Raw genomic sequence first — 26,053 nt, 5'->3', positions numbered from 1 at the left:
CAACCAGGCGCGAAACACCAACATTAAACCTTTAAAATGTGAGGGAGGAGCCTGTGGCGACAGGAAGTGAGACCATGATGCCAAAGTACGTTCCAGTTCAGAAGTCGGAAGTACCAGTGAACGCGTTCCCTGGGTAGCAGTGTTTGTACGAGCGGCAGCCATCTTGGAATCCTATGTCGCTGACTTTTTGAAGAAAATTAAAAAACTCTCCAATGTGAGGGGGTGTGGCTTAACGACTTCCGACTTGAACTGGAACTCACTACAAGTACTTAAACATGTGTCAGAGATGCTAACATGCTAACGCTAACGACGGTGGAGGACGAAGACGATGACGGGGAGCCGGAGGACATTTTGTTATTACTCAACATTAAATACCAGGAAATAGATGAAATATGGTCACACATGTTAGATTAATTTGTTCTTGTCCTAATATACATATATATTTATATTATTATTATTTCTGGATCGGTTCAGATTGTTTGTCATGTTTCTAAACAGGACACGGACATGGACACGTAGGAGACCTGAGCGACACTTTGTTATTGTGTTTCAGCAGGAAAACGATTGTTCAATATTATTTGTCATTAAACAAAGGAAACTGTTTGTATTTGTGACTCATGATGAACATTTAAAAAACAAAATAACCAGAACCAACCATAAAATCATAAATCATAATGTGACAGAACAAAAGGAACACGTCATCATTGTAGTTATTTATATTTTTATTTTTGTCATTTAAAACATTTTACATCAATGATGAACATCGCTCAACAGAAAACAGGAAATTCCAGTTTGACATTAATTCTTCACATTCACCATGTAACACACACGCGCACACACACACACACACACACTCACGCACGCCCAGGCATACACATGCACACACACAAGCACAGGCACGCACACACATTCAAAAAACAAAAAAGGTCAGACATTAAAACTATGAATATATTAGTGAAAAAAAAGCAGAAAACAAAAACAAAACATTTACAAAGGAACTTTTGTCTTAGATGACATCAACGATGACGTCATCGATGACATCAGAGTCTGTGAATAAGGTCGTTAAAAACAGACCTGACGAAGCTCTCGCTCATCACTGATTGGCCACTTGTGGCTCCTCCTCCTCCATGGGCTGACTGCCGAAGCCACTGTCGACCGTTGCGTCTGAGCGGACACAAAACATGAACAAGGTGAAAACATGAACGAGGTGAGCACATGAACGAGGTGAGCACAGGAACGAGTGAGGCGTTGTCATGGTGATGGCTGTTTACCTGTACTGTGTTTGTCTTCTCTTGTCTCCGAACGTCTCAGCAGCCGAACGCCGTCCGACAAACCGAGCGACTGAAGAGCGTCAACCAGACCGTCGACCGGACCGCCCCCTAGCTGTGATAAAAGATACTACATCAGCAGCTGCAACGGTTAACAAGACAACACCAAAAAAACAGTGTATACACCAGCTGTGGCCTGTGGGTGGTGCTGTTACCTTATAGTGCTGCAGCAGATGATGACACGGCGTTTCGCTGTCCTGGTAAAGATGAGTCAGCGTCATCATCCCGAGCTTCTCCGCCAGTTTCCTCCAGGGGACATCGCTGACGCTCAGCACGTCCACCAGCCGCGACAGCGTGTCCTCGTCCAGGACGTCCCCAGCCTCACGCTCTGCACACATCAACACAGCACACACTCAAGCTCCGCCCCTCTGACCTCTGAGCTTCAAACATGTGCAGTAACCAACCTTCAGTGCTGCTCGCTTTGATCCTCTTGTTGCTATGACAACTCTGCCTGCAGTTTAAAAGGTTCCTCACCTGAGGAGACAAGGAGACAAGGAAAATGTATTCACTCACATCGCAAGGAACGTCAAATTTCGTCAAACAAAATTTCAATTACAGGTTGCGAATGTTTTATTTTGAAAGTGCACATTGTTACCTTTTGGCACTTTGCGAGGTCCAGGGGGGTGTGTCCTGCCGCTCGCTTGCGGGAGCTGATTGGCTGTGAGATGGGGACGGCGGCATCATTGACCTCGTCTTCCTCTGATGAGTCGTTGAAGAGCGGCTCGTCGTTCTCCACGTTCTTATCAGCTCCTGAAAAAACAGACAAAATAATGTGAGCGTGAACTCACGTCAGTGTGAAATCGCGTCAGATCTCAGACGTGATTTTTCAGCCACTGTGTGTCACATGACTCAGCAGAAATGTACAGACTAGTTTCGTGAGAAATCACGTCTGTGAAATCACTGACCTGCGGCGATGAGCATTGAGCAGAGCGTGGGTGAACCCAGAGCGGCGGCCAGGTGCAGCGCCGTGTTTCCTCCAAACGTGCAGGCGTTGACGTCGGCCTTGAGCTGAAAACACACGAGTCACTGTGTCACATGACTCAGCAGAAATGTACAGACTAGTTTCATTATTGTTAACTGACAGCAGAAGTCAAAGGTCAGAGGTGGGCGTCGTACCTCGGTGATGAGTGTACACGCCACCTTGAACAGATCTTCTCTGACGGCCAGGTGCAGCGCTGTGTTTCCGCTTTTCTGCTCAGGTGCGTTGATCTTGGCTCCGCCCTCCACCAGTAGGCGGAGGCAGCGCTCTGCGTCTCTCTTCACCGCTAGGTGCAGGGGGTGGAGACCTGTAAGGGGCAGAGACAGAGATGAGGACGACACGTTACCCCGACAACATGAACGCCCCACTGAGGTTCCCTCATCTCACCGTCGTAGTCGGGCGTGTTGACCAAGTGGGCGTGGCTTTCCCCCAGGTGAGCCAGTAGAAGGCGGACCGCGGCGTTGTCTCCGGCCAGCGCCGCCAGATGGAGTGGGCTGCGGCCATGTTGGTCTGTCAGGCTGGGGTCCGCCCCCGCCCTCAGCAGTTCCTCCACCACCTTCACCTGCCGTGTGATCACGGCAAGGTGGAGAGGAGTCTGTAGTGGGAGGGGTCAAAGGTCAGGTGCCAATGTATTATGCTAGCTAATGTTAATAGATATACAATCACAATATTGGGAAGATCGCGACAGGAAATTGTCGAATCGTCTCTTCCGTCGTATGACTGGCTGAGAGGTAGGGGGCGGGGCCTACTCACCTGTCGCAGGTTGTTAGCCGTGTTGAGGATGCGGCGCTGCTCGCTGCTGAGCAGAGTGTGGATCAGCTGTTGCACGACGCTCGTCTGCTGGTGGATGACGGCGAGGTGCAAAGGACTGTGGGAAAACAGACACAAAATTCGTGTCAGTCTGAAATGACATTAGTCTGAACTCGTGTCAGTCTGAAATCACGTCAGCGTGAACTCAAGTCAGTCTGAACTCACGTCAGTCTGAACTCACGTCAGTCTGAACTCATGTCAGTCTGAACTCGCGTCAGCGTGAACTCACTCCAGCGTGAACTCGCGTCAGTGTGAACTCACGTCAGTCATGAATCATGTTAGTGTGAAATCACGTCAGTCTGAAATCACATCAGTCTGAACTCGCGTCAGTGTGAACTCACGTCAGCGTGAACTCATGTCAGTCTGAAATCACATCGGTCTGAACTCGCGTCAGTCTAAACTCATGTCAGTGTGAAATCACGTCAGTGTGAACTGACATTAGTCTGAAATCGCGTCAGTCTGAGCAGAGTAAGCTTCTGGCATCATTTTATGAAGCATGTATCACCCTTATTGCAAAGAAAGGCAAGGATCCGACAGAGTCTTCATATAGACCGATCTCTTTATTAAATGTTGATGTTAAAATTCTGGCTAAAAGTTTTGGCCCGAAGGTTGGAGAACATTTTACCCTCCGTCATATCTGAAGACCAAACTGGCTTTGTCAAGCATCGTTATTCCTATTTCAATATATGTCGGTCATTTGACATTTTAAATCTCCCCTCCGGTGAAACTCCTGAGTGTGTCTTTTCTTTAGACGCGGAGAAAGCGTTTGACCGGATAGAGTGGGCATATTTATTTGAGACCTTAAGGAAATTTGGCTTTGGTCCGAATTGTATCACCTACAGGTGGTAGGAGTGGTACATTCCTGTACCAGGAATTAAGCACAGTCTGTGTTTATCCTGTTTATTCATTTGTGAATGTGTCTGGCTAGGTAATGATGTGTTTTGGGGGGTGGGGTTGGGTTAGATAAGGTTTCTTGTTTTGTGATTTTGTAATGTGTAAAAACTCAATAAAAATATCTTTGAGAAATCACGTCAGTGTGAAATCACGTCAGTGTGAAATCTAGTCAGTGTGAACTCACGTGTCTCCATTAGTGTCCTGGACACCGCACAGATGTCTTTGGATGGCGAGGAGGACTCGGGCGTCGCCAGTGCTGCAGTACTCCAGCAGGGCGGCGGCGGTGTTTCGTGCGCTCGATGATGCTCGACTGTGAAGTGTCGTCGCTGCAGAAGAAAAAAAAAACCTGTGACGATCAGGTGAAATACACTGACCAGTGAGGTCACATGATCGGGACGACGAGTCTCACCGATCTGAAACAGCTGCTGCTGCAGCTGTGACCCCGTCTGAGGGGCAGAGCCTGACATTTGAGGCCCTCCCCCTCCGCCGAAACCTGTGAAGCCTCCTGTGAAGTAGACTCCTCCCCCTCCGTTCATCTGCTGGTTGAACTGAAATCCTGCAGGAAGTAAAAATCCTCACAATGACTCTCTCACATACGCAGCCCAGGATTTAACTTCTTCATCTTTAAATCCTCACCTCCTCCTCCTCCTCCAGCCCCGCCTCCTCCACCTCCTCCTCCCCCGAACCCCCCGGCTCCTCCTCCTCCTCCTCCTCTCCAGGTTTCATAGTGCGGCAGTGGCTTCTGCTTCTTCCTCATCACTTCCTCTTTGTCTGACAGAGAAAACACAGACTGTAAACACCACGTCTCTGTGACGCCGCACGGTGGCAGCAGCGACGACGACGATGAGGATGATGATGATGATGATGGCGGCGACAGCGGAGACTGACCTTGGACCTGTGGGATGTAAGTGAACTGTTTTGGGTCACTGCTGTCGCCGGCCTTTTTCCTCTTCAGCTGCAGGAAGACGGTGACGGGACGCTCGATCTCTGTGCTGTGATACGGCGGCGTCTTAAACACGATGGCGTACTGAGAGAGAGAGAGAATTTTGTGAATACAAATAAATCAACTTTATCAGTACAACACTTTAAAACAACCAAAGAAGGAGAATAATAACATCAAAGATGACATGCAAAACTAAAATGATTAAAATACATAAAAATGAACAACAATACAATAAACTACAACAACAACAGTGTGTGTGTGTGTGTGTGTGTACCTGTTTGTGAACGTCGGTGGGTGAAAAGTCTCCGAACGCCTCCCAGCCGCCCTCGTCATCCTCCTCGTAAAAGCGAATCTCAATGTCATCTGTGACACATCGGCTCTGATTAATCAGGGACGTTCAAATTGTTCATTGTGCTCTTATTTTGAAAGGCTTACAGGAAGTCACATCACCTTTCTGCACTTTGTCACAGAGCAGGAAGATCTCGTCTCCTCCGAGCACAGAGCCGCACGTCTTGTCCATCCGAGAGATTTTCAGGTTGGATGCATTCGGAGACTCTGGCGAAAAAAAACCAACACGAGTGGATTAAACAACTGTTGGCCACACCCCCTCCTTAACTCCCGCCCACCCCCTCCCCCCGCGCGCAGCGCTGACTCACTGCTGTCATAGATGGGGTTGGAGACGACAGGTTTGAGTGCTCTGGTGAATCCTCCGTTACTGTCCTGAAGGAATGCGGTGAACTTTAACCTGACGATGTTCAGGTCCATCACTTTCCCCAGTTCCTTTGCCTCCTTCAGACACGAGGTCTCCTCGTCTGCAAGAAGTGACATCATCACCATCACCATCACCATCGTGAGGCGTTCAGGTGCTCTTTTACCTGTCAGTGTGCGGGGCGTGATGCGTTCAGGTGCTCTTTTACCTGTCAGTGTGCAGTGTGTGAGGCGTTCAGGTGCTCTTTTACCTGTCAGTGTGCAGTGCGCGAGGCGTTCAGGTGCTCTTTTACCTGTCAGTGTGCAGTGCGTGAGGCGTTCAGGTGCTCTTTTACCTGTCAGTGTGCAGTGCGTGAGGCGTTCAGGTGCTCTTTTACCTGTCAGTGTGCGGTGCGTGAGGCGTTCAGGTGCTCTTTTACCTGTCAGTGTGCAGTGTGTGAGGCGTTCAGGTGCTCTTTTACCTGTCAGTGTGCAGTGTGTGAGGCGTTCAGGTGCTCTTTTACCTGTCAGTGTGCAGTGTGTGAGGCGTTCAGGTGCTCTTTTACCTGTCAGTGTGCAGTGCGTGAGGCGTTCAGGTGCTCTTTTACCTGTCAGTGTGCAGTGTGTGAGGCGTTCAGGTGCTCTTTTACCTGTCAGTGTGCAGTGTGTGAGGCGTTCAGGTGCTCTTTTACCTGTCAGTGTGCAGTGCGCTCCTTTCTGTCGCTTCCTCTCGTCTCTCAGTCTTTTGTACAAAATATCGACGACACCTTTCTTGGTCACGTGAAGAATCCCGAGGTTACTGAACCTGCAGGAAGTGACATCATCAGTCAGCGCCAACACTATTGTTTACATATTACATGTTTGTTTGTTTGTTTTGGACACTGACGAGGCGGTGAGGTCGTTGGGGCCGACGTCCAGCGTGCAGGTGCCTTTCTCGGTGCAGTGGCGTCCCACCAGGCTGTGGGCGTGGACTTGTGGAGGATCTGTGTGTGTCACTAGCTGGACCTCGACCCGAGCGTGACCCACGTAGTTGTTGATCTGAGACACAAAACAGTAAACAAACAAACAACAACAATCAGGTCATGAAGCTGCCTCCTTCCTGGGGGCCGTTTCAGAAAGTAGGTTAAGTGAAAACTCTGAGTTAGTTAAGCCTGAGATGAGGGACGGACGCTTGTGTGTGCCTCAGAGGGAGGACGTGTGGCGTATTTCCACCGGCTCTACTCGCCTCGATAGGCATCATATCATCGTATACGTATCATCCACACACACACACACACACACACACACACACACACCTGAATCACATCCATCACAAAACCCCCAAAATCTCACAAATCATGTTTCCAGAGGAGCTCAGGTCTCATTACAGGGGCTGAGACCCCCCTGACTACACTGTAGTTCACACCATGGTTACTTCATTAGCACAAGGACTTTCTTTGATTAAACACTTTTATGATGAATATATGATGGATGTGGACAACACTGTGAGTGTGTGTGTGTTACTGTAGACCAATCATCACTGTAGACACTCTCTGGTTCTGTAGACACTCTCTGGTTCTGTAGACATCATGTTCCTGTCATAGATCACTGATCATGCTGATGCAGCTGGAAACACTTTAACTTCAGTGTCGTTCAGAAGTGACTTTTTGAATCTGGACCAAATCTTAATGTTTGACTGTGTTTATATTTACACGTGGAAATATCGTCATGAAATAGTGTTGAGCAAAATGTTTTCATGTAAAATAGAGTGAAGAAAGTGAGTGACTTTTATAATGATAGTTTTCTCATCTTCAGTTTGTGTCGTCAGGTTCCAGCTGAATAAAGATCAAATCTAATGGAACATATGGTAGGACTGCAGCATTTATCATCATCAATGAAAGGATGAATGAGTGAATGACACTGTATTAAATGGAACAGTGTTCATTTATTCACTCCTCTCTTCACATAAATGTCATGTGTTCATATTTCTGCTCACTGGATTCAAATGGAGGCTGTGCTCTTTGTTTACCCGTTGCCATGGTGAATCGTAGTATCAGAGCTCCATTGATGATGATTCACTCAGAGTGAACTGAACTGATGCTGATCAGCTGTTCCGGAGTTAAGGTTTGAACTCAGAGTTTGTTGAACCTGCTTTCTGAAACGGGCCCCTGTAGAGTCGCACGATATCCACAGTACCCACGGTACCCCGAAGTGCCAAATTGGAACGATTCCTACAAAACTAGAAATTCTACACAACGGTACTACCGTGGATTACTATAGTACCGGTGTCAGTTTCCGCGACAAGCATCCCGGCTTCTCACTGCATGCTACTCCCTTGTAAACAAACCCACATTGGAACTACTGCAACCAAACGACACAGCTGCTGAATGATTGGCTGTTTGCTTGTTACTGGTGACGTTGGGAGATATGATAGGCTGTTTCTGCAGGCTGGGTCCGCCCCTCTGTTAGCTGATTGGCTGTTCGTGTGTTTCTGCCGGCAAGAACGAACTCCATGAAGACAGCTCCGCTTCGATAGAAATTCGCTTCAAAACAAACAACAAGCTAAAGTTCTGTCTCGCCCAGACGTGTGCACGGCTTAGAGTCACTAACACGAGACAACACACTCACCATGGCAGAAGCACCAAGCACCAAAAGTCACATTTGGAACTATTTTGGCTTTAAACGAGACACAGACGGTAAAGCAATAGACGATGGCCGTCCACTGTGCAGGCGCTGCCACCAAGCTATAGGAGCCAAAGGAGGGAACACGTCCAACCTCATAAAACACCTGCAGCGTCGTCACACACATTTATATGTCGAGTACCAGGTTAGTATTGGTATTATATAATATTAGGCTATATGCTCCGTGTACAGCACATAGAAAAGCCATAAAAGTACAGTTTTCACAGGAAATCAGTTCCTGTTTCTTGTATTTTGTTCTCTATGGTTCATTAAGTTGGAGAAGAAGCATTATAAAGTATAAGAAGCACTGTCAAATAGATTTGGAACCCTTTCAAATTAAAAGCTTGTACATGAGGATGTGTGATCAATGTGTGATCAATGAAATGTCGTCTTTAAAGACGATTAAAGACGTTGGAGAATATAAACTGTGTATAACTGTATATAACTGTATATAAAGGGATAATTCAACTTTTTTGACCTGCACACGAGAACAAGTTTTGGAAAATCATTTTCATCCACACAGAAAACACATTTCTTGCAGGTTGTAAATGATATGTTGATTGGTCGCTTGTTGTTGTTGTCATGGTTATCAGCAGGTAAACAATGATGTCACTCACCTTCACAGTCGGATACGTTCTCCTGTTCTTCTCACTGGAGGCACCGGGCAAACCACCATGAGACGGACCCTCACACTCATAACGGAAACGAAATCCCCTCTGGTTACACACACACACACACACACACACACACACACACACAAATATGATCATCTCTGATATGGAAACTGTCTCATGAAAAATCAGTGATTTCATCAGGAGCTGCTGCTCCTCTGCTGCCTCATGTGGTCACTTTGTGTCACTGAGGTCAATCTGAACGTTGGATTTCAAACACTGAAGTGACAAAATAAGACATTTGAACTTAGTGATGGAGGCAGCAGTGGATCAACAACTCCTGTGTGTGTGTGAGTGGTTTACAAACTTCAGTTCCGTGTTATAAAATCTGTCTAACAGTGAGATAAAGACGTGATCATGTGACGTAGAGATCGTAGACAGGAGTCTTTAGTAAAGTAGATAAAATCAGTTTCTCGCTTGTGTCTATGCTGGCAGCCAGTTTGAGTTTTTGTTTCAACAGGAAATCATGTTCTCACCTGTTTTGGTTCTTCGATGATCTGGACGTACGGACCATGAGCTGAAACACAAACACAGAACTCGTGGTGACTGAAAAAAAACAACACAAAAACATAGACGTAGATTCTTCACACGTAGTCAAAAGGTAGAAGGAGGTGTTTTCCCAGTGAGTAACTTCTAGAAAGTGCAGCTCTACGTTCACAGGTGTTGCTACTTCACAGTCACTTCCTGTAACAGCAGGAAGTTCAGTTCTGTGTTTACAAGAACAGACGAGTTCAGCTGGGACCGGAAACGTCTGATTCCAGTGAAACATGGTTCGGTTTCTTTACAGTGGACATGTCTTTGTCTCAGTGGACACGTCTGTGGACACATCTTTGTCTCTGAGTTTGTCTCTGGTGTTCATCAAACAAATGGACAAAATTAAACTCTAAATGTGTTCTAATTGCGATGATGACGTCACTGCGTACCTGTCTCAGGTATGTAAGGTTCCGTCTTTATGTCCACAGGAGGGATGTAGTCGTACGGCATCAGATTTAACTGCAGCTGAAAAAAATACACAAAAATCAACACATGCATCTTATTTTGAAAATCCTTCAAATGAGAACTTCCTGTAAAAGAATTGAATGATTTTTAGACTCACGTCGCTGTCGTAGACGTTGATGAACTGAGCTTCAGTCATCCTGAAAAACACACACACAAGAGTGAGTGAGTGAGTGTGTGTGTGTGAGTGTGTGTGTGAGACTTACTGACTCTAACAAACAAAAAACAACAAATAAATATAAACCTGCAGCTGTTTCACTTTCAACACTCTTCTTCTCCTCTCTCTCTCTCACTGAGTGTCAGTGTTGCTCGCCCTCCTCTCTCTCTCTCTCACTGAGTGTCAGTGTTGCTCGCCCTCCTCTCTCTCTCTCACTCTCACACTGAATGTCAGTGTCACTCGTCCTCCTCTCTCTCTCACTGAATGTCAGTGTCGCTCGCCCTCCTCTCTCTCTCACTCTCACACTGAATGTCAGTGTCGCTCGCCCTCCTCTCTCTCTCTCTCTCTCTCACACTGAATGTCAGTGTCACTCGTCCTCCTCTCTCTCTCACTGAATGTCAGTGTCGCTCGCCCTCCTCTCTCTCTTTTCAGTCACTTCCTGGAAGTGGCCGAGCGAGGAAAACCCCCAGAATTCCAGATCAGCACAGGAGGGGGAGGGGCTAGTCATGATGATGTCACTGCAGTGACACACACACACACACACACACACACAGCAGCTGGATTAAAGGACAAACCCGTGAATTCTCCTCCGTTTTTCTCTCACTTCCTGTTTTCTCTGTCTCACTTTGACTTGACGTTGTCTCGTCAAACATTTCCCCCACTGTGGGGACAGCCCCCCCACCATGATGATGCTGCTGACAGCCAATCACACGGCAGCAGAGTCATTAACTCATTAACATGAACACAGGAGAAAAACTGAGGGGAAGTTTGTTTGTTACAGAGTGACCTTTGACCTCAGCAGGAAACCACAGAGGTGATTTCAGTGAAAAAGCTCCTTTTTCTCTCCATGTGACCTCAGTGCCGCCTCCTGCTGGACATCACCTGAGGACACAAATCTCTTTACCTCTGAGGACACAAACATCTTTGTCTCTGAGGACATGACACATCTTTGTCTCTGAGGACACAAACATCTTTGTCTCTGAGGACACAAACATCTTTGTCTCTGAGGACATGACACATCTTTGTCTCTGAGGACACAAACATCTTTGTCTCTGAGGACAGAGGACTTTGTCTCCGAGAACACAAACATCTTTGTCTCTGAGGACAGAGGACTTCGTCTCCGAGAACACAAACATCTTTGTCTCTAAGGACATGAAACATCTTTGTCTCTGAGGACACAACCATCTTTGTCTCTGAGGACATGAAACATCTTTGTCTCTGAGAACACAAACATCTTTTGTCTCTGAGGACTAGAGCTGCAACTAACGATTATTTTCTCGATTAATCGTTTGGTCCATAAAATATCAGAAAACCTTAAAAAATGTTCATCGGTGTTCGTCAAACTTCGAAATGATGACGTTCTCAAACGTCTTGTTTTGTCCACAAACCAAAATGATTAACTTTTAAGGATTTCTTTGTTATCCTGAGCAAAGAAATGAAGAAAATATTCACATTTAAGAAGCTTAAACAATCAGAAATCTTGTTTTAATCATGAAAAAATGATTATCGATTATCAAAATAGTTGTCGATTAATTTAGTAATCGATAAATAATCGATTAATCGTTTCAGCTCTACTGAGGACACAAACATCTTTGTCTCTGAGGACACAAACATCTTTGTCTCTGAGGACACAAACATCTTTTGTCTCTGAGGACACAAACACATGGACCTCAGCAGAGCGCCACTCGAACGGTGCAATACACACAAGTACAAAACTTAAACTGCAACTGTTTAAAAAACCGTATCAAAACTTTGACTTCAGTGAGAAAAGTCTCAAGTCTTGTGGGCTGTGAGCTTCAACCACGTCTCTATGTTAAAGTATGACGACAGCGTGACTGGGGCTGGGCACCGAACTTCGGTTCTTTTATGGCACCGACCGAAATGCTTCGATACTACCGGGTATCGAAACATGCCTTGTTTTTCGGTTCTAAGTTTCGATACCTACGGAGTTAATCACGTGATCGAGATCTGATAATGCTGCCGGTGATTGGCTGTAACGTTACACGTGGTAACAGCGTGCAGGAAGAATACAATGCTGTTACGCCCACAGACCGCGTTCATGTGTGTCTGTGTAAAATCTGTTGCATCGGCTGTTAAACAGCTCACTGTTATGTTTATCTTGTCCTCACAGTGACCTCTGACCCTGATGTGAGAAACAAGACGAGTGCCACAGTCACAACGTTATTGTTAAAGGTTTATTAACCTTTTCTACAGCGGAGGTGAGTAAGCTGTTGCTATTGTTGACCAGTTAAGCCTACATTATGTTTTTGAGTAATAATAATACAACCATGTTATTGTTATGTTTTGTGTTCTAATGTCAAATGATGATAAGACATGTTGGTTTTTTCTTAAGAACTGCTAAGAAACCTCTGTAAGTTTCTGTGAGATCCTGAGTGAAAATGATTTGTCAATTGTTTGTAATTGTTCTTTTAGGTCAGGGTTCTCAAACTCAAATGACCTGTGGGCCACTGACTGTCTCGTCTGGTCAGTTGGGGGCCAGTCAAGTAAAAAAAAAAAAAGAGCAACTTTTTTGGAAAAGCAACAGTTGCGGTGGACGTCATGAGCTCAAAATGACATATCAATATGCCGTATTAATTCCTTTTTTTTTATACGTACTTTTGCCTTGTGTGAGCTTTTCTGTCTTTTATCCATTATTCTGTACAGCACTTTGGTCCACTGTGTTTGTTTTGTGCTTTACAAATAATGTTGGATTGGATCATTTCAAAATATAAGTGCTTGTTTAATATGCAACAATAAAAAAAACATATTTATAATGCAAAATGAATCTATTAATTTAAAAATAAAAACATATAGAAATGACTCGTCGCAACTTGATATTGTTTGGAGGGCCGCATGAAATCGATTGGAGGGCCCCGGGCCGCCAGTTTGAGACCCCTGTTTTAGCTGGGTTGAAATCATTTTTTGACTGTTTACTTCACGTATATGTGGAAATTATTTGCAGTTTTTTGCAATTATTTGTCACCATGGTTACTCAAAACGCTTCGAAATATGAGATCTGTGGCGGTTTTCTAAAAAAAACACACATAATTGAACCATCACGAAACACCTTCATCATGTCCTGAGTCATGTGACTGAGACGTACCTCAGCGCTCCGGCCATGATGACTCAGCAGAAATAGCGATGAAGACGAGGGCTGCTCTTCCTACCTCAGGGATTTTCCTGCAGATCACAACATGTGACGCTGTTGTGTCTGAAAACATCAGAGGGAATTTCCATCATCATTCAGGGACAATCCTCAAGCTATAGTTTAGCTTAGCACAATCAGAGTCACAGGTGTCCACCATCCAGGCAAAGAAGGCCACGCTATCTGCAGCCTGCAACTCACCAAATAAGCAAGCAACGTATCCCATCATGCATCAGTCAGATCCAAATACAAATGTACTGTCGGGAAACTGTGACCTGTGCTGACCTTTGACTTTTAGAAGGCAAAAAAAAGTGTTGCTTCACTGTCAGTTAAACTCTAATCTGGAGATTAACTCACTCACACACCTGAGCATCATTCACTCATTCATCTCTTCAGTTCAAAACCACACAAATCCTCTGAAAACAACCCTTAAACTACCCTTTAACTGACACTTCAATTATACTGAAAATAACATTTACCTGAAATAAGCCCTGAAATAATGCATAAATAAATACCACTTTAATTAACCCTTAAATAATTCATGGAAGAATCCTTAAATCAAACCTTTCAATTAGCTTTAATTAAATGTAAATATACACTTAAAATTACCAACACTCAGACTAACCTAAAAACTTACTTGAACTCAACCCTTAAGCCTAAAAACTTTAACTGACACTTAAAAATGGAATTAAGACGTCAGTTTGCCTGAGAGTATTGCCCTTAAAGTCACCCAATTTAAATCAACACTTCAATTATACTCAAAATAATCTTTAATCATAACCTTTTACATTTAACTGAAATAAACCATTAAACTAAACTTTAAATCCAACCTGAAAACATAGAGGAATTAACTGGCACTTGAATAAACTTAAAATAAAGTTTCAATTGACACTTTAACCCTTAAACTAACCTAAACTAGCCTGAACTAACCGTTAAACTAACTAGCACTATCGTATTTTAGCTAAAGTTCACAACAAACCGCAGCAGAAACGACGTTTAACCCGCAGATTTAAGAAGTTTGTTTGTTTTAAAGTGACGCAGAGGAGGTTGACGGTGTGACGTCACAGATAAAGGTGATTTTTTTACCTGCAGCACCAGCGCGAGCTTCGTTCACAGCTTTTCTGTTCACAAAAATTTCAACGATTAAAAACTGAGCAGAAAACTGCTGCGACGCTCCTGACATCACTTCCCGTCTGAGAGTTTTCAAAATAAAGTACTGTAAACAACCGCGCGGTCCATCGTTTTAACTACGTTAACACACACACACACATACACACACACGTTTGTGTCGATGATTAAAAAAAAACATAAGTATGACGCCATGAACATCATGAAAGTGCAATAAATATATAGCTTTGTTTTTTTTTAAAAAAACTAAAAACTTTGCTTGATATTTTATCAGCATTATTGTTTGTTTTTTTTCAAATGTTTTTATTTCAACGGAAAAAAACTGCGACTGCAGCTGCGGAGCTTTTTAAAAACCTTTATTTTGAAGGCTTTCCCGACACAACCGGAAGTCATATCTCCGCTGTCTGACGCAGCTCAACCCTGTTGCTATGGGGACCGCAGACTGTCAGTCAGAGCGGAAAGCCCCGGAGCTCGAGGGGAATTCCGCAGCCACGTGGCAAATGCAGCTCACTGATTGGTGAACCGGCCCACCAGACACACACACACACACACACACACGCGCAAAACAACAGGAAACTAGAAAAACAAGTAAAAAAAATAAATCATCTCAACATTTAATAAATAAGTATTTAGGTCTGTTATTGTGTAACACGCCCCCCCCCCCCCCACACACACACTACATATCATCATGTGAAAACCAATTATACTAAATATACTGTGTTTTTATAATAGTAAAATATAGTAGTAATAAGACATTCAGTTGTAATTATTGCATTATTATATTTAAATAACATATTTAAGCACTTTAACACTTAAAATAGGCTTCTATATAAGCACTTAGACTTACCTGAACTCAACCCTTCAATAACCCTTAAGTTATCCCTTAAATTAACCCTTGAAAGATGATGATCATCATCATCATTATCATCATCCAGATTCTTCTTGTTTGAGGTTTATTGGAAGCTTGGGCTGAAGAAGGAAGTGCAATGAAAAAGTTTAAACTGCAGAGGGCAGCTTGACATTAGATACTCTAACTGTACAACCTGCATTACTGCCACCTACAGGTATTAGAAAACTCCTCCCAGTCTGTTCTGTTCTACATGTTCCCCTTTGATCTCCTGTGACATCATCATATGTCAGTCAGTAGTTTTTGTCAAACGATGATTGACCTCATGTGTTCTTTGTTTACAAACAACAAACACAGTCTTCAGGTTTGCTGGCTGAAGCCAACCTGGAAGGAGCGATACACTGAACGGCCACCAGGGGGTGGCTCTCACAATATGATGTTGAAACCGCATCACACCCAACACGTCAACAAATAGATTCACGTGAACAATAATCAATGACAGAATCATGATGGACGTTTCTCAGCCGACGCAGGAAGTGACGTCTGGACCACAGGACGACGTTCGCAACACAGAAAATGGCCAAAAGGCAGATGTAGAACCTTCAAAAGATGAGGAGGAGGAGCCTGCAAAACACAAGGAGGAGCCACAAGGGACAGGAAGAGAGAGCGATCAGATGCAAGACTCCAATGAAGAGGGGGAGGAGCCTGCGGCAGCAGAAAGTGAGAGCCAGGAGGAGAAGGAGGAGTTACCAATGATGGAATGTGAAAGTAACCAGATGCAAAACACCAGTGAGGAGGGGGAGGAGCCTATTTCCAGTGCCAAGTTGATCCGCAAGGTTATATACAAAGTAAGAGCGCCAACTCATGAGGGGGAGGAGCTAAAATATGTTTCCGATTTTATCCCCAACATTGTTTATGATTTATACGAAGAGGCAGGAAGTGCTAGCTACCAGACGCAAAGCGTGAAAGTAAAACCTCTGAGTTATATGAGAGAGGAGCCTGTAGCGGGAGGAAGTGGAAGCTACCAGACACAAAGCGCAAAAGTAGAACCTCTAAAATATACATGGGTGGAGCCTGTAGCGTCAGGAAGTGGTAGGTACCAGACGCAAGGTGTGAAAATAGAACCTGTGAAATATAAGTGGGAGGAGTCTGTAGCAACAGGAAGTGGTAGCGACCAGACGCAAGCCGTGAAAATAGAACCTGTGAAATATAAGTGGGAGGAGTCTGTAGCAACAGGAAATGGTAGCGACCAGACGCAAGGCGTGAAAATAGAACCTGTGAAATATAAGTGGGAGGAGTCTGTAGCAACAGGAAGTGGTAGCGACCAGATAGTTGAACATGTCATAAATTGCAAGGAGGAGGAGCCTGCAGTGACTGGGGATGAGAACAATCAGACACCGAACGGCAATGTAAAACATGAGGGGGAGGAGCCTGAAACCAGTGAGAGCGAGGCTCTAATTTGTGACATCATGAAGACGATAGAAGACTTTGGAAACATGAAGCTGTGTCTGCCTGACCTGAGCAGCTTCGACGACAGTCCTGACATAACACAAGAGGAAGAAAAGGAGGATGAAGAGGAGGAGGAGCCTAAAATCCGGGTCACGTGGCGCTATAGAGTGACAGGAAATGAAAGCAATGTCTCCATAAAAGCTCCGATCCATGAGAAGAAGGAGGAGCCTCTGACAACAGGAAGTGAGAGTTCTCAGATAGAAAACACCAACATAAAACCAAAACATGAGGAGGAGCCTAAATATATGTGGGAGGGGCCTGTGGCGACAGGATGTGACAGCAACCGAATGCAAAAGACAAAAATAATAAAAACTTTGAAACATGAGGAGGAGCTTAGATACACAGCCAAACTGATCAGCAAGGTTATGTATACGAAGAGGGAGGGGCCTCAGACAACAGGAAGTGAGAGCAGTCAGACACAAATCTCGAACATAAAAACCCTGAATCCTGAGGAGAAAACTTACGTTTCTACCTTTGTCCCCGAGATTGTGTATGATTTATACGGTGAGGCAGGAAGTGACAGTGGACAACGCCAACTGCAGAGTGTGAATAAAATCCCCCGCAAAAATGTGTGGGAGGAATCTATGGCGACAGGAAGTGTCAGCAAACAGCAACAGCAATTATGTGGCTGGAAGGAGAAGGAGCTGAAACATTTAAGATACGAGAAGGAGGAGCCTTTGACAATGACACAGTTAAGATACGAGAAGGAGGAGCCTTTGACAATGAAACTTTTAAGATACGAGAAAGAGGAGCCTTTGACAATGAAACATTTAAGACAAGAGAAGGAGGAGCCTTTGACAATGAAACATTTAAGATACGAGAAGGAGGAGCCTTTGACAATTAAACATTTAAGATACGAGAAGGAGGAGCCTTTGACAATGAAACATTTAAGACAAGAGAAGAAGGAGGAGGCTGCCAAAATGAAACCTGCGATACATGCGGAGGTGAACCAGCCTAAAAGCAGTGGTAGTGGTGGTGAGGGGTCGGGACTTTTCAGGTTTGACGACAGATTAACGGCACTAACGTGCGACATCGTGAACACGATAGATGACTTTTGCAACATGAAGCTAAGTTTCCCTGATCTAAGCTGCTTTGACAGCAGTCCTGACGGGAGCCAAGAGGAGGAGCCTAAAGCTGATGTCACATGGAGCCTCGGTAAGGCAACAGGAAGTGATAGCAACGCCATAATAAAAGTTCCAATATATGAGAGGAAGGAGGAGGCTCTGTCTACAGGAAGTGTAAGATACCAAACTCAAAATGTGTTCCAAAGAGTTCCAAAACATGTGAGGGTGGTGGAACCTGTGGTGGCAGGAAGTAAGAGCAAACAAATACAAAGTGTCAGAATAAAAGCTCCGAAACATGTGCAGGTAGGAGTTCCTATGGTGGCAGAAAGTCAGAGTATAGAAGTTAAAAATGCCACAATAAAAGCTCCAATATATGAGAGGAAGGAGGAGCCTCTGTCTACAAGAAGTATAAGACACCAAACTCAAAATAGAGTTCCAAAACATGCGAGGGCGGTGGAACCTGTGGTGGCAGGAAGTGAAAGCGACCAAATACAAAATGTCAAAATAAAAGCTCCAAAACATGTGAAGGTGGAGGTGCCTGAGGTGGCAGGAAGTGAAAGCCACCAAATACAAAGTGTCAAAATAAAAGTTCCAAAACACATGAGGACGGTGGAACCTGTGGTGGCAGGGAGTGAGAGCAAACAAATACAAAATGTCAAAATAAAAGTTCCAAAACATGTGAGGGTGGGAGTTCCTGAGATGGCAGGAAGTGAAAGCAACCAAATACAAAGTGTCAAAATAAAGGCTCCAGAACATGAGAGGAAGGAGGAGCCTCTGTCTACAAGCAGTACAAGACACCAAACTGAAAATAAGTTTCAAAAAGTTTCAAAACATGTGGCAGGAAGTGAAAGCGACCAAATACAAAGTGCCAAAATAAAAGCTCCAAAACATGTGAGGGTGAGGGTGCCTGAGGTGGCAGGAAGTGAAAGCAACCAAATACAAAGTGCCAAAATAAAAGCTCCAAAACATGTGAGGGTGGGGGTGCCTGAGGTGGCAGGAAGTGAAAGCGACCAAATACAAAGTGTCAATATAAGAGTTCCAAAACGTGTGAGGTTGGGCATGTCTGAGGTGGCAGGAAGTGACATCAGCTGGAATAAATTCCTCAAAATAAAACCTCTGAAATTTATGGAGGATAAGCTTTCTTATCTTGCCCAACTAAGGAGGAAGAAGAGGGAGAGGGAGATAAGGGAGAAAAAGAAGTTGAAAAAGAGGAAGAAGATGAAGAAGAAGAAGAAGAAGAAGAAGAGGTGGTGGTGGAGCCACTTTTACAGCTGCATCAGATTCACCTCCAGCGACTCAGAGGACAACACGGACACGTAGGACACGAAGATTCAAGATACATGATAACTGTATAGATATATGTAATTTAGCACATGCTAGTGATGTTCATTTGTATTAGCTTCTTCTCTGTTTGTATCTTGGCAAATTATTTGTTGCTATTTCATTAAAGACACTGAAAGAAGAAACTGTTCTTGTTGTGACTTATCATCACTTATCATCATTAACAAATGATTTTTGAGTAAACCTTTCAGGTTTTTCATCGTTGTCACCGCCATCTTCCGATTATCTAGGTCCAGGTAACGGGGACGTTCCAGACCAGCCGAGAGATATGATCCCTCCAGCGTGTCCTGGATTGGCCTCGAGTTCTCCTCCCTGAGGAACATGCCCCAAACAACTCCCCAGGAAGGCATCCAGGAGGAATCCTAACCAGATGCCTGGACCACATCAGCTGGTTCCTCCCGACGTGGCGGAATGGCGGTTCTCAGAGAATCTTCTCTAAGGCCAACCACCCTGTGGAGGACACTCATTATGGCCACCTGTAGTCATGATCTCGTCCTTTCGGTTTATGACCATAGGTTAGGGTTGGAATAGATTGACCTTCAGGCTTAGCTCCCTCGTCACCACAACAGACTGTTTGCAGTCCTCATCATTGCAGATTCTGCTTTGATCCGCCTGTCCATCTCCCGTTCCATGCTTCCCTCACTCATGAACAAGACCCTCACCGAAGACCCCAGGACAGGACCTCAAGTGGAAGAGGATCCACCCTTTTCCGGCTGAGAACCAAGGTCTCAGATTTGGAGGTGCTGATATTCATCCCAACCGCTTCACACTCGGCTGTGAACTTCCCCAACAAGAGCTGAAGCTAGTAGTTCGAAGCTAAGAAGACCACGTCAAGTAGAGATGAGATCCTCCCGTGACCAAACCCGTTCTGGTTGATTAACCTCATTTTTGTGTTGAAGTCACTCAGGGTTCCGACTTCCTGTTCTTGTGCGGCACATCTGTATTTGTTTCCTTCACCTACCTGTGGACAGAGCAAGTTTTCCTTCATTAAAAACCTTGTTGGAGAACCAGTGTATGCGTGAACTGGTGTGCTGAAGCTAGATATTCTTGTCATTGGTTAGAAGGTGTAGAAGACCGACAAAGATGAATAAATTCCCACAGATGCTGAAGTCCACGATTTGAACTTTATTCAAGTGCCACAATGGTTATATGTGATGTATCGGGAACAACAGATAACAATAATGAATATAAACAAAAAATAGAAATAACTGAAGGAAAGACAACTTCTCAGTCTAACAAGGCACAGCAAGTCAGATTCAATTCAGATTTTGGGGCAGTCTAAAATGTAAAAAGAAGACAATAAAAACTCAGTCAAACATCAGTTGGATCGTGGTTTATCTGACCAGAAGAAAAGCTTTGGGAGCAGCTACATCATGTATGGTATGATTTGGCGCAATACAAATAAAATTGAATTGAATTGAACTGTTTAATGTTATTTGAAGCCCATGGTTATAATTATTCATAAATATGCAGTGTCATAATAACTCAGCATGCTCCTGTTTATTTGCGCAGTAGAAATACTGCTCCGTTTGTTGTGTTTACAACATTTAAAGTGTATTTCAGTGCAAGAAGAACCCCAAAAAACCTAGTCTCTGACTCCAGCTGTGCAGCTGTGTGGAAGTCACTTGATCATCATGCCCCCTGTGGTGCTCACTCATCCCCCCCCCCCAACACCGATAACTCCCTTCCCACTTTTTGAAGATTTTTAAAATCAGGCATTGGCGGAGTCAGCTTCAGAACAGGGGTTTAGTTCCTCTTTAAAACTTAAATTTCCAAATCATGTGAGGGCGGTGGAACCTTTGGTAATAGGAAGTGAGCGCAAACAAATACAAAGTGAAAAGTACTCTCTCTTTTGGATTGGATGAGGACACATGAGGACACATCTCCAGTTTCTGTGGGCATTAACTCCTGAGCCCTGAGGGTCAGAAGACACTTTAAAACATGCCCTGGCAAGATTGTCAGATAAAACTGTTCTTTGGTTTTGTTGCTTCACTCAGTTCTTCTTCTCCACCTCACACAACAGGTAAGTCGTCAATATTGTTTCATAGATTTACCTCCAACTCTTAGTATTATTATTAGAGTGTCTGCTTAGCAATGAAAAGCAAGTGTCTATCATTATTATTTATTATTTAATTTCAATACATTTGCAATGTTTTGACATGTTTAGCATTTTTACACGTTCTAATCAGATCAGAGTTGAGTGTCACATTAACCTTTAGTGCTCACGTAGCACAGATCCATGCTATGTGAGGATCAGACACACTCTTGGTAAATTGCCGTGGGGATAACGCACAACTCCTTATATAGAAATCATGGGGCTGTGTGTTTACAGGTTTATATATTCAGGCTTTACAATGCCTTTTTATCGTCTTATGTTAGATAGAACTTTATTGTCAAAATGAAGGTGCAGCTCCAAAAAGTGTTTTTAGGGGTATAGATAACCCGTCACCAAAAAGAAGAAACCCCGAATGATATTCTCACACACACACACACACACACACACACACAAATAAATAATATAAATGAACAGTCCGATAAGATATGTTAACGGAAATATAAAACAGGCTCTATTTTCTAGTGAGGTGTAGAACATACAGTATACATGAGTGAGGTAAAAAAAAAAATAGACAGCAGCTTAAAAATGGAGGTGCAAAATATAAAACAGCAGATCCTAAAGTGCAGAGTAGAACATACACAAGGTATGTACACACAGCTACACACACACACACGTAACCAAGCTCAACTACACTTTGTTGTAGTTGGCTGGTTCAACCCCTCGACTCTGTGTTGGGTTAAATGATGGCCAGGAGGCTTGCGTTGCAGTTCATAACACCGTTTATTCTGGAGAGGAACAGAATATGAACTGGTCACATACAGGCTAGATAGGCGGCTCATGTGCAGCACACTTGAACGCACCTCCCATTAACTGGCAGCGTTTCATAATACAATATAATACACAATAAAATAACAGAATATGATTAATGTACCTGGACAGGAACAGAATATGTACTGGTCACATACAGGCTCGACAGGCGGCTCACGTGCAGCACAATACAACAGCACAGCAAGATAACGTTAGCACAGAGGCTAACTAGTTAACTGAGTAACTGTTGTTTACACAATTAAATTAACATTCCAGCACCTACAAATGCCATGACTCACTTATAGCTTGCACATTACATCCTTAATAACCACAGTATGTCTATATTAATACAACAGGGAATATTGACATACGTACACAATAATTGTAAGCACTGCTGCACTTTGCAACTCACCTTGAACGCACCTCCCATTAACTGGCAGCGTTTCTAACGTGCACTGAGCATTCTTCAACTGCCACTGAAAGAGGGCACTGTTGAGCCACTAAACTCCCAAAAATACATTTCCAATACACAGCAAGCAGAATCTCATATATAATCGGTTACATTCCCCCTGCTAAATTCCACTTGCACCCCAAACAACAAATACAATCAGCAAGAAATAAAAATACAAGAGAGAAAAAAATAAATAAATATACACATGACCAGTACAAAACACCAGATAACAAAAATCGCAACCAGGCAAAACATGGAATGATACAAAAATCCCACACATTGCAGAAAACATGGCTCCCCCTTCTTGTGTTACTGATGAGGGCATATTAACGAAATACAGTCACAAACACCCAGTACAAAGACCATCCTCTAAAAGAATCAGAGTAGGAAAAGGTTGGCCAAACCTCGTCACCACACACAGGGAAAAAAATATGCCTGTTACATAATTCATAAACGTCATGACTGAAAATCTATCATAAACTATGGCAAAGCAGAACAAGGGACTCAAATGCAAGATTCTGGACACGAATCAGTCAGTAACAGAGTTTTAATCCAGGCAGAGGTTTGGTACACGAGAGGACTAGTCTTGACGGGTTTGACGTGGCTGACATGGAAGGTGGGGTGGACCCGCATTGACCTTGGTAGTTTGAGCTGGACAGAGACAGGGTTGATCACCTTGGCGATGGGAAATGGACCGACAAACCTGGGAGCGAGCTTCTTGGACTCCACCCGAGGCGGCAGGTTCTTGGTTGATAACCACACTCTTTGGCCGCTGTGATAGTGTGGGGCAGGGGTCCTCTTGCGATCCGTGGCAGCCATGTAGGATTTGGACTGCCGAAGGAGGTTCTGGCGGGCCCGCTCCCAGGTTCTCTTGCAGCGTCTCACCAAGGCCAATGCGGAGGGCACAGAGGACTCAGAGTCTGTGGAGGGGAAGAGAGATGGTTGGTAGCCGTGAACAATGTGGAATGGGGACAGACCAGTGGATGAACAGGGGAGTGAGTTGTGTGCCATCTCCACCCAAACCAGTTTTTGGGACCAGGTTTGGGGTCCTGGGAGGCGGTGATGCGGAGGCCAGTTTCCAACTCCTGGTTTAGGCGCTCCGATTGGTCGTTGGTCTGTGGGTGGAAGCCTGATGAGAGGCTGGCTGTGGCCCCAAGAAGACTGCAGAACTCCTTCCAGAAATGTGAGACAAATTGGGGTCCTCTGTCTGAAACAATGTCCAAAGGGAAACCATGTATCCTTAAAATGTTATTCAACATGACCTCCGCCGTTTCTTTGGCAGGGGGGAGCTTCTGCAGGGGAATAAAGTGAACCATTTTCGAGAATCTGTCCACCACCGTCAAAACCACAGTGTTACCATAGGAAGGTGGGAGTCCTGTGACGAAGTCCAGGGAAATATGGGACCAGGGGCGTTGAGGGATTGGCAAGGGCCTGAGTTCTCCTGACGGTCTCTGATGAGAAGCTTTGTTAGTTGCACAAACAGAGCAGGCATTGACATAATCAGTGACATCTGAGACCATCTTAGGCCACCAAAAACGCTGCTGTATAACAAACAAGGTTTTCTTTATACCTGGATGACAGACAGTCTTGTTTGTGTGAGCCCAATGGATCACTTCCCCCCTGAGAGCCCGGACCACAAAAAGCTTGTCCGCAGGACAATCAGGAGAAACAGTGACACCTTTGGCTGCCGCCTTAACCTTACCCTTTATCTCCCATGAAAGAACTGATATGAAACATGTCGTGGGAAGGATTGTCTTGGGTTCAGGATTAATTTGGTCACAGGTGAATATACAGGACAGGGAGTCAGGCTTGAGATTTTTGGAACCTGGTCGGTATGAGAGGGTAAAGTTAAAGCGGCTGAAGAAAATTGCCGATCTAGCTTGCCTTGCATTTAGCCTCTTAGCTGATTTGAGGTACTCCAGATTCTTATGATCTGTCCAGACCTGAAATGGCTGGGAGGCTGGGATGGGGTCCGGGAGGATGAGGACAGGGGCGGAAAAGATTGTGAGAGACCTGGTAGGTCATGTGCCTACCACATGACCTACCAGGTCTGTCACAATCTTTTCGCTGAAGCACACCGTCGTAACGTGGCTCCAGCACTTTCAGCATGTGTTTAAAGCCCTCGTTTTGCACAAGCGAATATGGCCTCATGTCTGCACCTATAAACACACCGATAGCGTTTGTTATGGCTTTAGCCCGGTCTGATTGTGCAACAAGGGGCTGCTTAAATGCCGCGGTGATAAGGGGTTGTTGAGCAGCCTTCGTTTTCCCTCCTGTCAGTGAAACACCGGGGTGATGTCGCTTCGAATGCGTGGCCATGCTTGATGTGTTTCCACTGTCATATGGCTTTCTTGTGCCACAGTGCCTACACACCGTCACGGTTTTATCCACTAACTATCATTATTATATTTGACCGGAAGCCAAAATGCTCCCATACAGGGGATTTAAATGACGCGGGGCGTTCAAACTCCTCCGTTCCTCCGCGGAGGGACCATGCTGTGTGCGGACTGAACATGCGCACAACTTTTGCGCACAATCAATCCGCGGATTACGTGTGTGCCGAACCGAAGATATTGATCCGAACGGATCACGGATCAATGATGATCCGTTGCACCACTAATGCACACCAGCTTGAGAGGCTCCGATGTCCTGATACTCTCCAAAGGGGCCCTGGCTTCAGGTTCAGGTGACTTGCTCACAACACACCGCCTGCAGCACCACACATACCCTGCGACATCCTTACTCAGTCCAAGCCAATGAAATCTCTGCCTCACAAGATACAATGTCCGCTGTTGCAACTCCCTGGAGTGCAGTGATGTTGGAACCACGTACAGGTTGCCTTCTTCCTTGTTACCGCGTTCTTTGCCACATGAAACAGTACACCATCCCTTTGTACCAACTTATCCCAACCTCTCAGTAGCTTGATCGCACCAACTGGTTCCTTAGTGCGCTCTCTTCTTGAAGGTCTCCGACCTCTCTCAACAAAGAAGATATCCCTACTGAGAACACTGTCGCGTCGCTGCTCCTCCATCAACACTTCACGGAAAGCACCTCTGAGCCGACACGCTCTGCTGTTAGCACAGTCTGGGAGAACTGAGGCAGTAAGAATGCAGTTGGGCAGACCCTGGAGTCCTGAAGATCATGCGCATCTAATACAGCTGCCACCTCGTGGGATGTTAGGGTGCCAGCCTAAGCAACTGCTGCACACTGAGAAGTGATGACCTGGCCACCACTTGAGTTCTTATCGAATGGATGAGCAGACCAATGAAAAACATCCTGCACTCCATGCGTACACACAGCCGCCGCTTCTGCCAGCAGGTCCTCATAAGGCACTCTAGTCAGCCGATGGAATGCACTGGGCTGCACAAAGGGCTCCCTGCTCAAGGCGTCAGCCACAACGTTTTCAACCAGGAATATACTTAATGTCAAACTGGAAGGGTGCCAGATTCGCAATCCACCCCTGCTCACACACCTCAGAAGCCTCCGGACCAGAGCCAGCAGACTGAAGAACAGCTTTTTCCCCAGAGCTGTCTGCCTTCTCAACTCTGCCCCCCGATCTCTGTACTCTGCCTCCCGTCC

General features: G+C 44.9%; 1 protein-coding gene across 4 annotated transcripts; it reads right to left on the bottom strand.

Moving 5' to 3' along the window:
• Positions 1-704: 704 nt before the first annotated feature.
• nfkb2 (nuclear factor of kappa light polypeptide gene enhancer in B-cells 2 (p49/p100)) lies at positions 705-14,457 on the bottom strand. 4 transcript variants are annotated; one of them, XM_058650964.1, is made up of 24 exons: positions 14,358-14,457; positions 13,230-13,337; positions 10,070-10,109; positions 9,897-9,972; positions 9,450-9,490; positions 8,920-9,018; positions 6,528-6,679; positions 6,334-6,446; positions 5,611-5,766; positions 5,405-5,509; positions 5,229-5,317; positions 4,900-5,038; positions 4,648-4,782; positions 4,421-4,567; positions 4,196-4,337; positions 3,061-3,175; positions 2,695-2,902; positions 2,445-2,614; positions 2,234-2,336; positions 1,924-2,078; positions 1,733-1,802; positions 1,484-1,656; positions 1,272-1,383; positions 705-1,164 (listed from the first exon to the last, which is right to left on the bottom strand). In XM_058650964.1, the coding sequence occupies exons 2-24, from the start codon at positions 13,244-13,246 to the stop codon at positions 1,094-1,096; spliced, it is 2,628 nt and encodes an 875-aa protein (XP_058506947.1). In that variant the 5' UTR covers positions 13,247-13,337; positions 14,358-14,457; the 3' UTR covers positions 705-1,093. The 4 variants fall into 4 exon arrangements, with proteins under 4 accessions (XP_058506947.1, XP_058506951.1, XP_058506949.1 ...); XM_058650968.1 differs by having other exon boundaries at positions 13,294-13,337; positions 14,358-14,424; XM_058650966.1 differs by lacking the exon at positions 13,230-13,337.
• Between the last annotated feature and the right edge of the window lie 11,596 nt (positions 14,458-26,053).

The sequence above is a fragment of the Solea solea genome, chromosome 15 (assembly GCF_958295425.1).
Source record: "Solea solea chromosome 15, fSolSol10.1, whole genome shotgun sequence".
NCBI lineage: Eukaryota > Metazoa > Chordata > Actinopteri > Pleuronectiformes > Soleidae > Solea > Solea solea.
The sequence above is the reverse complement of the archived record's forward strand: the minus strand, read 5'-3'. Positions and strand labels throughout refer to the sequence as shown.